This window comes from Manis javanica, chromosome 7 (assembly GCF_040802235.1).
Source record: "Manis javanica isolate MJ-LG chromosome 7, MJ_LKY, whole genome shotgun sequence".
Taxonomy (NCBI): Eukaryota; Metazoa; Chordata; class Mammalia; order Pholidota; family Manidae; genus Manis; species Manis javanica.
In genome coordinates, this window is record NC_133162.1 from 1,286,682 (window position 1) to 1,299,520 (window position 12,839).

The 12,839-nt window shown below is 59.7% G+C and overlaps 1 protein-coding gene across 3 annotated transcripts in view; it reads right to left on the reverse strand.

The window, feature by feature from the left end:
- The window catches only part of JAKMIP3 (Janus kinase and microtubule interacting protein 3), a 108,266-nt gene that overhangs the window by 29,827 nt on the left and 65,600 nt on the right, over positions 1-12,839 (reverse strand). For all 3 annotated transcript variants that reach the window (XM_073240109.1, XM_037011309.2, XM_037011308.2), the window contains 9 exons: positions 9,089-9,304; positions 7,590-7,709; positions 6,910-7,056; positions 5,895-6,026; positions 5,430-5,465; positions 4,525-4,584; positions 3,730-3,858; positions 2,679-2,807; positions 480-563 (listed from right to left, as the gene is read on the reverse strand). In XM_073240109.1, the coding sequence (XP_073096210.1) occupies positions 480-563; positions 2,679-2,807; positions 3,730-3,858; positions 4,525-4,584; positions 5,430-5,465; positions 5,895-6,026; positions 6,910-7,056; positions 7,590-7,709; positions 9,089-9,304 (1,053 nt within the window). The remainder of the gene's footprint in view (positions 1-479; positions 564-2,678; positions 2,808-3,729; positions 3,859-4,524; positions 4,585-5,429; positions 5,466-5,894; positions 6,027-6,909; positions 7,057-7,589; positions 7,710-9,088; positions 9,305-12,839) is intronic.

A 12,839-nucleotide genomic window follows, 5' to 3' on the forward strand; every position in this document is an offset into this window, starting at 1 on the left:
ATAGATGTCCACTGGTTTGTCTTGGGTCTGCCTGCAGCTGCACCAGCCAGGAGGTCGGGGTGCCCAGGCCTCGTGGCCACTGGGGATGGATGCCTCCCCTAGCAGGATTTGAAGAACCCAGAAGTGATGGCTGGTGGTCACAGGGGTGAGGGGAGTGACTGACAAGCCCCAGGGACCTGAATCCTGCCCTGAGGCGAGGGACTGACTGGGCTGACCCAGATTGGGTCCAGTGGTCAGGCAGCTGTGGAATTCCTTTAGATCCACACCCTGCCACTTTTTGAGTTTTTACTGAGGTAGGGCACACAGTGAGGTGTGCCTAGGTGCCAGTCTTCAGTGTGAGGCAAGCACAGACCCACAGAGCACCACCTTCATCCCAGGAGACCTGCAGCCCCAAGGGCCACACCCCTAGGGACTCTCTGTGGGTGACAGACGGCCCGGCCCTCACTGCAGCTCCCTGGGACCCCAGGCCACGCACCCACCTGCCCCTGCTCAGCCAGGGCCTTCTCCAGGTCATCCATGCGCGTCTGCGCCCTCTGCACTTCTGCTTGGAGCTGCTCACGGGTCTGTGGGGCGGGAGGAGAGACACATCAAATTTTCTCTAAAAGCCGGACACGCCCATGTGATGCGATCTTCAGAGGACTCTTGGCCTCTCTGCTCAGTGGACGGAGGAGTGGCCGTTCCCTGCTTGGCAAGGAGCTCTCTGCATGCCAGGGAGGACTCTAAGGCTTATCTGAGGCAAGGGACACGACTCACATTACACAGGATGATCCTTCGGTTCATTGTGAGCAATTATTAGAGAAATTCCCTGTTTTTAGGATGAACAACTGATGAGGATGACTGAGTCCCACTGGGGTCTGACCGGAGGGGGTTTATTTTGGCCTCTTGGAGGGACAGTGACAGAGACAAATGCAGATGGGCTTGAGTGACTCATCCTGACACACCTGCATACCCCCCCACACGCATACCCGCACCCACACACACCCAATGCACACACCAACCCCACACACACTCACCTCCCCCCCACACCTCACCCCACACATGCTCACACACAACCACATACACACCCCACACACCTGCAACCCCCCCACCTGCACACACCCAACGCACACACCGACCCACACACACTGATACCCCACACATGCTCATACACACCCACATACACACCCCACACACCTGCACCCTCCCACACACACACCTGCATACACCCAACGCACACACGGACCCACACACACACTCACACAAACCCCCACACACTGACACCCCCCACATGCCTGCACACTCCACACACACCTGCAAGCACTCCATGCACAACTGCATGCATCAGCACGCCCACCTGTGCAGACCCCACACACACCTGCACACCCCCCACCCTGAAGACACCCCTCTGCCAGCCGGGTCGCCTCCCCCTTTCCTCACCTCTCACTTTCCCTTAGTGCTCCCCGAAGGGCCTGTTTCTGTTCAGCATACCGGCCCTCAGTGCCTGGCTGTGTACCTGGGCCACTTCCAGGGGGTCCCAGCCACCCTCTCTGAGCCACTTTGCTCTCCTGGGGTCCAAGCCACAGGGCACTTTACCCGATGGTGCTCCCACTCCCCTGGGAACAGTGCTCACAGCAAACGGATGAGAGCGTGTGGGCCGGACTCAAGGTCTGGGGACCCTCGCCTCGAGGAGGGCAGGGCACACCCAGCCTGGCCCGGGGCCCCTCTTGGGGTCCCATCAGTGGGCCTGGCTCTCCCTGTCTTCTCTGCCCCGATGGGCTCTTCTCCCTGAGGGGCCAGCAGGGAGGGCTCTCCGCCAGCTCACCCTGAGTTCTGACAGGAGTGTGGCCTGGGCTTTGCTGACACTGTCCCCTGTCCCCAGGGGCCACACTCCACCAGCCAGGCTGTCACAGAGCCATATGGCAACGTGCTCTTGCCCCACAGTGGCTGGAGGAGCACAGCCAACTCCCAGGCCCCAGGAGAGCCCTGCTCTCCTTGGGGACGTGGCCTGTCTCCCTGTGGCGCGTGCTGCCTACGTCCCATAGCTGCTCCTGCTGGGAGCCGGCCGCCGGGGCTCAGGGTAGGGCAGGGCGCACCCGGGCTCCGCGGCCCAGTGGCCAGGAGGAGGCACCTGTCAGCCTGCGTCCCATCCGGTGGGAGAGATGTGAGCACCAGTCCCAGGCGTCCAGGGAGGCAGGGACAGGAGGGCCACTGGCTGCCCAGCAGGGCCTGCCTGGCAAGGCGCAGGGTGAAAGTGGGCGTGGCGTTCGAGCTCAGCATCTGCTGGATGAGTGAATCATCTCAGCGGGCTTCGTATCTTGAGCTCCTCTGCTGATCCTCATCTCTGAGCCTGGGTCTGGAAGAGCTTCCCCAGGGCACCGCTGGCAGGTTTGTAAGGAAGGTGACTTCACCTTATAGGTGCTGCAGGCCCCATGCCCACCAGTCACACCCCCAGAGACAAAAGGGGTCTCTGGAGCACCATCACTGGTGCCAGCGCCTGGCGCTGCTCAGGCAGGTCGCACCCACGGCAGGCGGCCTTCCCTAACACGGGTCCTTAATCATGGGGAGCTTCCCTGGGTGACTGCGGGGCAGAAGGGCCCGGCCCCGGGAGGTGACGCAATGGGAGCGCCCCTGCCCAGCCCTGGCCAAGCGGGCGGAGCCCAGCGGGAGCCGGAACCCGGTGGAGTAGAAGTCAGTTAGACCTTAACTTCTCGCTCTGCGTCCAGCGTCCCTCCGACCTGCTCCTGCAGCAAAGCGTAGGCTCTCTGCAGGGCCTGGTACTCCATGGTGAGCTGTCGGAACCTCAGCTCCGTCTCCTCCTTGGCCACGCCCTGCAGAGGCGCACGAGACACAGCTTGAGCGCTCTGGCCTCTTGGGGGCCCCGAGGCATGAGCCCAGAGCTGGGCCCCACGTGCCATCCAGGCTGCCCCAATCCAGGAGCCTACGTTCCTGACCAGGGTCACCCGAGGCTCTGCCCGACGCGTCAGGGGAGGAGAGCTGGGCCTCGTGGAGTTGTAAAGCTGCCAGGGAAAGGGAATGCATTTCCTCCCTGCCCACACGGGATGGACTGTCCCCCACAGTGCCCCCCAGATGCCTCCTTCTGGCTGCAACCACATCTGCTGCCGCAGGAGGGGGTGAGGCTGCACTGCCTTCTGGGGGGCCCGCTGAACCCTGGAGGTGTGCTGCTAGGAGGACAGGCCATGGGTCTGGGGTGGTTGGGCGGCCATGAGACTGGGCCCGGGAAACCTAGCCTGGCCCCAGCTACCCTGCCCCCACCCTGCTCCCGAGGTGCGCCGGTGGCCGCTGTGTATGGTGTGTTAGACCTCTGGGCGGGTCCACGGCCATGGGGCCAACTGCTGGGACCTGCCACCCACCAGGACTTGCCATCTGCCAGAACCTGCCAGGTGGGGCCCCACGGCCTTAGTCCCCCAGGGCTGGTCAGGGCCTGTCAGGGGTGGGCCTCCTCCACTCCCTGGCCCTCAGCCACCGGGACCCAGCCAGTCTGCCCGGCCCCATCGCCACGCACAGGCCTCCCACCCGGGGGCTCAGATGCTGCCTGATGCGAAGGTGGGTCCTTCTAGGAGGACTGGGGGGCAGGATGCCCCATCGTGCTTTTATCCAAGACAAGGCTGCCCCCCACAGCCTCAGCCCTGGGTGCCCTCCCCGACCGTGACACTGGCCCTGCCCCTGGGCACTGTGGTGCCCCTGCCCCGCCCTGTCCACGCCTGCCCAGAAGCTGCTGCGGGAGGTCACCTCCTCCAGGTCGTCATCAGGGGTGCATGGGGTCCGGTCCGTCCTGTCGGTTTGGTAAGAGAGGGAAGAGCCATCGGATTCCAGGGACGCCTCTTCATCATACCCAAAGAAGGTCTCCACGACCACCGGCTTTGGACCAGAAGGAGCCATGTCAGCCCAGACCCAGACCCGGCCTCCTCCTCGCCTCCCCACGCCTGCCATCTGTTTGTGGCTGCGGCTCCTGGCCTCTTACCCCAACTCACCTGTCTCCCCCCGTCCTGTCTACACAGGTCCCTTGGGAATATTTCCAAAATCTCCTTTATAAGAATCATTTATCAGAACAGACTGTGCTGCCAAGAAATTAGCCCAGGTCTTCAGATTCCCTATGGGCACAGATGTGCTGCGTGGGGCCTGCATGGGGTCAGTGGACCCGACACTGCAGCTGTGGCCAGGGCGCTATGACGGCCGGCAGGCCCTCAAGGGCACAGGCCGGCGGTCCTGGGGCCGGTGCCCCACAGACACGCGGAACTTAACCTCCTCTGTGGGGCAGCAGGGAGGCCCGTGTCCTGCGGCCCGCCTGTTATTGCCGTGATATGTCTTCCCTTGGAAATTTCAAGGAATTGAGGCTGGAGTTTTAAATTTAGAATTATAAACGGAATATTCACTTTGGGTCTTGTTTTGGCTATCTCACAGTAACAATTTTTAGAAATAGTCAACTTATCTTCTTTTCACCTCCAGATAAAGAGGTTGTTTCCTGTTAAGGGCTTTTTAACGTACATGGTTAATGTGCATCTATAGCAACATCGCCTCCTTTACCTTGGGGAGTTTCGCCATTTTCTTTCTTTGTTTCCGATATCTTAAAAGCTTATCACGCTCCTGCAAACACCAGCGAAAGGGAGTTTTTGAGTCGCGGAACAGCTCTGTCAGTTTAGGATTTCTGTGTTGCTGTCTGAATGGACCTGGAGCACCGCTTCAAGCTTGGAGAGATGTCCCTCCCATCATGAATGCCCAGAGCCCCTCAGCCTGCTCGGGGCAGCCTGCCGGGAAGGTGTGGAGGGCTCATCTCTTCTGTTCAGGCTGGAATGAGCCACCACCCGGTCCGGTGGCTCTCAGCCTCCAACACCCAATTCTCCTGCAGCTTCTTTCTCACTCCGTGGCTGGGGAGCTGCCAGGGGAGGGGATTTGAGCAGCACACGCAGAAATGGGAATTCCAGAAGGACCAATGGCCCAGCCCCTCTCCATACTCGCTGAGCAGATGTCTACAGAGATGGCATCCACACGTGGGTGGGGACGAACCCCCCTGGACATGGCAGGTGCCCAGGGACCTGTTTGCCCTGGGGAGGTATGCAGCATTTCTGGGGCCCTGAGAGGAAGCCAGCCACACCTAGGAGCTGGTCCCTGTGGTTGGGGAAGAATCCTCTGAGTGGGGAGGGAGCCCAGAGAGGGGGGCAGTCTGCATGGCGAACAGAGCTGGGCGCTGGCTCCTGAAGGCATCACCTAAGGCCATCTGGAGCACGTGCCTGTTTCCTGGCATCTATCTGACCCTACCGGATGGCATTCTCAGCTGCCACAGCAAAGCCTTTGGGCAGGGAGCACAGTAGTCATGGTGTTGGCATGGCTTTCCTGTCTGGACTGGAGCGAGCTGGTAGTAGAGGGGGTCTTGGAGACGGCTGCTCAAGACAGGGTGTCAGTGTGAGGAGAAAGGATCAAGGGGTACTTACTAACACGCTCTTCACGTAGCCAGCAGTTTCGAGGGTCTGGGAAAGAGAGCGGCCAGTTAGGGGATGGAGAGCAAGACCACCCAGAGCACTGCCCCGGACCTCTGCCACCCCCAGCCACAGAACTGCGTCCTCTCCCCACTGCCTGGAGGGGCAGGCCTTACTTGGCCCTAACGGTCCTCCCTCCTCTCTAAGCTGATCCCCAAGGTGAACCTGCGGGAGCCAAGGGCCAGTCCCTCACCTCCAGAAAACTGAGATCATGTGAACTTGTAATCGACAGATCTCCCCTTTCCTACCCCTCATAAATTCTTACTGTGGGGCTGACAGTCACGGTATCACTGAACCAGTCAAGAGCCCAGACCACAGGCGCAGTCTAGGGAAGGCTGTGGGTGTGACCTGTGGGCCAGCAGCCAGCGGGCAGGGGCGAGGAGCAAGCAGGGGTCGGGGGGTGCCCCGGGGCCTGGGCACCTTAGAGAGCTCGTCGATGAGGCTCTGCTGCTCCACGATTTGAACTTTCAAGAAGTCAACTTCTCTTTCATCTTGACTTTGATCCAGGTCGTTTAAGGAACTGGGTCTCCGTATGATCCCTGCCCTTTGTCTCTGCAAAACCAGCCAGACACCACAAAGGGTGGAGTGAGTTGCTTGGATGGGCGACAGGGAAGTTGGGGGTGCCCTCACTCGATCCGCATATGCCTGTGCAGCCCTTACACTGGTCACCCCTTGGCTGCGGGTCAAGGGGCCCCCGTGCGGGCCTTGGAGCAGCTGGCTGCAGAGTCAGGGGAAACCCAGGCCTCGGATCCCCAAAGCCGGGGTGGGGCTGTGTAGCCTGTACCTGGCGTATACGGGGATAGCCCTGCACCCAAAGACAAGATTGTGTGAACTACGTGGGCCATTTCACACCCCGCCAACTCTTCCAAACTCAGGGTGTGGAAAGAATAGGATTTCTGCAGGTCTGCCCCCCACCTCTGCCTCAGGCCCCACAGTGCTGAATTCCCCCCGGCTGAACTCCTCTCATGACCTCTGGGGCCTGTGGGCCGGAAGGAACACACAGGCAGCAGGTCAATGCCCCCACACTCCGCTCAGTGGCTGTGGCAGGAGCGGGGCCTCCCAGCTGCACGCGCTGTGCCCGAGCCTGGCCTGTGGCCCAGCCTGTGGCTGTACCCGAGGCTCTGCTAACTTTGCCCGGCCTTCTTAGCATCGGAAGACGACTTGTCCAAGCTCCTCATGTCAGAGTGGGGGTGTGGCCCGCCAGGCTAGTGGCCTCCTTGCCGTTTCTGTACCCACACTGTCCCCCTGGGCAGGTGCCCACAACCCCTTCCCCTGGGTGCTCAGAGCCTGGTCTAAGACCCTCTCTCAGGAGGCACTGAAGCCCTGCCCTGGGGCCTTGCCATCAGACCGCGTGTCTTAGAAGCAGGGGGGCCGCTGGCTACTCGTGGGGGTGGGGGCACATCCTGCCAACTGATGGCTTTCCAGGGCCCCTTACCATTTCTATGTTTTCCTGGGTGACAAATTTTAACTTGTTTTCCATTCGACGTAAAGTGTGGGACAGATCCTCGTTTTTCCGAGTAAGGCGTTTGTTTTTATCCAGCAATGGCTTGTACTGACTTTCAGCTTCCCTTAAACGCTTTAACTGCAAGACAAAATGATTACACACTGTGATCGTTTCAGAGTGTGACAGCGACTGACAGTCCCCACACAGAGGGGCAGACTGACCAGAAGGGGCCTCGGCTGCAGTGGAGGGTGGGAGCAGTTTGGGGGTTGATGCTCTATTTTGCCAATAAGAGCCACGATAGACTCACCTGGCCCGCTGGACCCCTTGGGACACCCAGCGGGTGCCACAGGTTACCCGGGAACTTCAATGGCTTTAAGGACTAATGCAATGTTTCCCCTGAGGCACGAGGTCCTCACATGTGCCAGATAATGTGCAGAACTGAGGACAGTTTTGCTCAATGATATGCACAAGGGTCAGCCCCACAGCCCCACACCTCTTTCCCCACAACCCCTGCTGCTGGTTGCTAATAAAGTTTTATTGGAAACAGCCAAGAGGCCCGGGTGCAAGCCCAGCCCTTGTCACCCTCACAACGCCTTTCCACAGGGAGTTTTGGAAGTGGCTACTGCAGCCCCTCTGCCCCGTGCGCCATGCCCCAGCCTCCGGCCGCTCACCAGCTCATTCCTTTCTTCCGACAGCAACGCATTTCGGTCCTCCAGCTTCCGAATGATCGCGCTTAGCTCAGCGATTTTTAGTTGGAAGCGCCGAGCATCCTTCTCATCCAACTGCTGTTCCTAAAACAAATTCAACTGCAAGTAACTGTCCACAGACACAGACATCAAAACTGTTGCAAATCCCAGCACACCCTGGACACAAGCACTTCTGGTTCGTGACTGCCCATGATCCCGAGTGGCTGGGGGGCCAGGGTGGGACTCCTAGGGTCCCCGAGGACCACAGGCACTGCTAACCACATGACAGGGACAGAACAAAGGGCAGAGATATCCAGGAGTGTGCAATGTGGAGGCGAGCGTGTGCATATGTGGGCACACGGGCACATGGGTGCAGTGACGCCGAGAAAGTCTCAGAACCCAGGTCCCTGCTTTCCCGGGGCCCCTGCCGGCTGCGCCTTTTGGGAAGGGGTCTGCCCTGCACCGTAGGCAGGGATGTAGTTTTCCTAGTATTACATGATGAGCACAGTAAAAGCTATTCAACCTAAACTTTCAAAAGTTGGTTTCCTAAAGAAGAGTGTGCCCTCAAATTGAGTTTCTAAAAGGCCACTTGTGGAATTACTGGAACTTCATTCAAAAATCAGTAACAACATTTGATCCAGTTTCAGAACCTCTCTGGGGTTAATGCGATCTATCTAGTGCCAGAGCAGGAGCTGGGATTATATCAGTAAAGCCCTTTACAGTAAGATTATAAAAAGTCATTTTCTGTCCTTGAGATGTCATTGTCCTAGGCCTGGCTCCAATCACACATGGTTTCATCCTCAAAAAAAATGTGTGCCCAGGAGGGACTGAGGAATGGTTCCTCATTCAGCAGGTGCAGGAGAGGCTAGGGAGCAGGTCTAGAAAGACCCCAGCAAGGGTCCGTGGAATTCAGGTCCCCCCACATTTCCCAGAAGCACTCCAGAGGGCTCTGAATGTGGGGCAGCCATGAGGCAATGGATGACGATGGCAGCGCGGCTGCCCCTGTGCCATCCTAGCCTGAGGAGGGGCAGAAAAGTGGCACAGTCATGTGAAAAGTGGAGGGGGGCGACTGGTGATGTGAGTGGCAGAAAGCACTGGGCAAGGGTCAAGCCAGAGATGCCGCTGAGCAGGGAGAAGGAGCCTTCTTGGCCGGCAGGCAAGGCCTGTGCATGGAGAGGGAAGCAGCCCAACCTTGTCCTCCATGAGTCCAGGGCAGGAGGGGGGCACGTGAAGGCCAGAGCTATACCACGTCAGCAAGCAAGGAAGGAGACAGTCTGTGCACCCTTTCCACCAGGCCAGACAAGCCGGGGGGAGCCAGGGTCCAGCTGGCAGGCTGCAGACATGGTTGTTGTCCCCAGGGCAGGGGGGTTCTAGCTCCGGGCTCAACATGGGCTCTGGACTGCCGGGAGCTGCCCGTGCAGGGCCACACAGCTGTGTGCCGTGCTGTGACTCTGGGTAGATTGGGTGAAGCATGGGGTGCTTACAGGGCTTCCCGAGTGGTCTGAGGCGTCTCCTGCACCGCTTGCATAAGGAAGTTCCCGTCTGGGGCTGCCCGGGTGCCGATCAGCCTCTTTGACCTGGGACAGCTGCTCATCTAAAGCCTCTTTCTGGAGCTGCAGTCTCTGAGCATGCCCGGCTTGAACCCCTAACTCTCTCTCCAGCACGAAGACTGCTCTGTCTTTAAATTTTATCTCCTCCATCTATAAGGAGAACAGAACACGATCACACACGCAAGCAGGGTACAGATCTGCAGTCACCATAGAAACAGGTGGAGTGACACTTGTGAGCAAGCGTCAGGGGGTCTCCCCTGTGGCAGCCCTGCCCACGGCTCGGGCTCTGAGACGGGAGCAAGGCGGGTGGCCCTGTTCCACGCCGGGCAGCAGCCAGGCTCCCCCATCAGGCTTCCAGCCTGGCCTCCGGCCCAGTGGGCTCTGGCCAGGCTGGTGCGGCTGAAGACTCCGTCTGGGACTCCTAGCCCCGTTCCCAGCCTCCCTTGTGCTGTCCTGCAGGGCTCCTAGGTGGCCAAGGGGACTGGCCCTGTCAGGCAGGGCCCAGAAAGACCACCTCCAGCTCCTGCTGGGCAGAGGGGGATGCCCTGAACTCCCCAAATCTGTCAGCAGGGGGAGCTGATGAGCAGGAGCTGTGAAAGCAGAGAAGGAGAAGCCTGGGCCCCGCAGCCTCTTTGCTCTCCGAGGGGCACCTGGCCTAGGAAGGGCTGGAACCAACACTGACCCTCTGCACCTGCTCCTCCTTGCTCTCAGCTGTGCAGAGAGGGGTGCTGCCCTCCTGTTTGCAGGTAAACCCCAATTTTAATTACTCTTGCTTCAAACTAAGGCTGGGGCAGGGCCTGTGCCCCCAGAAAATCAGGCTTCCGGCTAGAGGGCAGGAAAACCCATGCGTCTGACTCACCTGGGCCTCTGTCGGCTGCCTGGCCAGCTGGGGTCTGTAGCCCTCCCAACTGTCCCTAAAGTGTTCAATCTCCTGACAGCTGCATGCAACCCTTCTGGGCAAAGCTGCCATTTGCCTCTGAGCCCTCATCAGGGCTGCCATGGGTGCACCCTTGGCCACAGGTGGCCACTGCCCTTAGAGAGGGAGGTAGAACAGGCCCCCTGCTGCCAGTCTTCAGAAGATTCGGGCGCTGTGGGCATCACTGCAAACAGAGCTTATCAAGGGGACTTGGTTTGAAGACCATTTTTCAAATAGCAGAGCAGAACCGGGCGTCCTGCTGCTCACTTGTTGCTGAAGGTTAAAATAAGCTAATAAATCGGCTGTCCGCTGAAGCCCGCTGGAAAGCAGAGCTGAAATATCTAATTAGCCCAGATTGTAGTAAACTGAACAGAATAAAAGAAATCCTCAATTGCTAAACTCCCAGGTACTCAAGCACAGGGATGCAGAAAGGGGCGACAGGGTCAGCGGGAACGCAGGGCCAGTGAAGATAAAGCCAGACTGACGAGCACTATATTCTGGCCCTGCATTTACACTCTTACAACAGAAACAGCGTTTTTTCTTTCATCAGGAAACAAGAAAATAAGATCTGCCTACAGATCCCGTAAATCAGCTTTTCAAGCTGGTGGTTCTGGTCAAAGGACAGACCTCTCTGACACGTCTCCCCTGCGAGTCACTGATGTGGCCGCGTGAGCCGGACCACGCAAGCTCGGAGCTTCACGGCCTCTGCGAAGGAAAACTGGGGAGAATTGCTTCCATGCAGGGCAGGTCTGCTTGTGTGAGGACGGGAAACTCAGTGGTGGTGTCTCCAGGGCAGGCCGAGGGTCTCCGTTGCATCGGAGGCACCAAGAGTTTTCAGCCAAATGCAGGCTCTCGCCTTTCCGACCCATTTACGGAGAGTGGGCACACGCGTGGCGCAGATGCCCCGCTGAGATGGAGAAAAGGCCTTGCTAGGCGTGTGAGGTCCCCACCTGGTGACAGGAGCTGCTTCCAGCTTGGGGCACATGTCCAGCTGTGACATCCAGCCAGGCCAGGGAAGCTGAGGGGCAGCAAGGGGTTCAGGGGCTGCTGCCTGCCTCCCTGCAGGAGTGAGTGCACAAGGCATCCAACGGGCACCTCCCAGGCTTGAGGCTCTGAACCATGGCCCTGGCCTCTGGCTGCCGGCTCCCCTTTTTCCTCCCTGGGGACTATGGGGCCGGGGGTCAGGGCTCCATCCCATCTTATGTTATTACCCACACCCACACCCACACTGACACCAACCTCAGCAGGGTGGGGCAGCCCCCTTGAGAGCCCAGGAAGGGGGCTTTCAAAGGGTGAAACTGGGGAGCGAATCTGCATGAGTGGTCACCCTGCGGCCACCTTCCCTCACCTGGGCCACTGTGGTGGCTTCCAAGTGGCCTCCCTGTGTCCACACCTATGCCAGCCACAGCCTGCTCGCCTTCCAGCCAGTCACCTTCTAAACCAAGAATCAGACCTCATGACTCCTGTGGTGAAAGCCCTCGAAGGGCGTCGAAGTCCTTATGGGAGCCTGTTAGCTTCCATGGCCCCACCCCTGCCTGTCCCTGCCCACGAGCTGCCCCTGCCCCTGCCTGCCCCGGCCCCTGCCCCCACACTCCCAGGTAAAGGTGTATGGAAACCCCAGGGAAGGGGTCTGTGGGAGGTGCTGAGGCCGAGAAGATGCCCTGCACACACCCAGACTCCCCCCACCAAGCACAGAGCACGCTCAGTGCCCTGACTGGCACGTCTAGGCAGAGCCTGGGAACCTGAGTTTCACAGGTGCCCCAGCTGATGGCAAAGTAACCACCGACCCATAGAGCCGAGGTCCCCCTGTGACAGATGTGCCCCAAGATGCCCATCACAGTGCCATCAGCAGCCCCGTGTGTCTGTTCCCTGGTAGCATCTTCCTGGTGGAACCTGGCAGAGAACCTGCTCAGTCAGTCCTCAGGGCCCTGCTTGCCCTGCATGGGTGCATGGCCTAGGGTGGGTGTGGGCATGGCGTGGGGCATGGTGTGGGCATGGCTAAGGCAGAGTTGCGGTGTGGGCATGACAGAGGGTGGGTACGGGCATGGGCATGGGTATGGGTGTGTCGAAGGCGTGGGCATGCTGTAGGCCCGGTGTGGGGGCACGCCAGGACCTCTCCCCAGGGAGCAGACAACCAAGAGTTTGGCAGCTTTGCACAAAAGGAAGCATTGCCGAGGAGCCACAGGCCCGGGTTCTGACAGAGCTGCCCGGCATCTGAGAACGTGGCGTCTGGAAACAAACCCATGTGGGTTCTGCAAGGCTCCAGCGCGGGCAGGGCCCTGCCGCAGCTCACCCGAAGCAACTCCCTCCGTGAAGAGGGGCCGGAGGACAGGCAGGGCCACTGCCTCCCCGCAACCCCCTCAGTCTCCTGGGACCTCCCAGAGGCCCACTGGACGGCGCGGAGGCCAAAAAATGACGCGTCACAGGTTTTCTGAGGAAGCTGGGCTGTTTCTGCCTGTACCGCTTGGGTCTTATGAGTCTCTAGTAACAGTCCGAGCTTGCAGTGTGCCCGTGGCACGGTAGCTGGCAGCAGCTGAGCCCCGGGGGCGCCCTCCCAGACCCCGCCATGGGGAGCAGCAGTCCTGTGGCCCCTCATGCCCAGCCCATCCCTCACCAAGCCTTCTCCTGCCCTTCACTTTGACTTGGGTGAGAATCCGGCCAGGATCCAGCCCCCGGACACGGCTTCTCCACAGACACGGTCCGAGCTATCCCGGGCTCCGCCTCTGTAAGGTCAGGGGCGCTATGCAGCGGAATTCCCAGGGCCTAAAG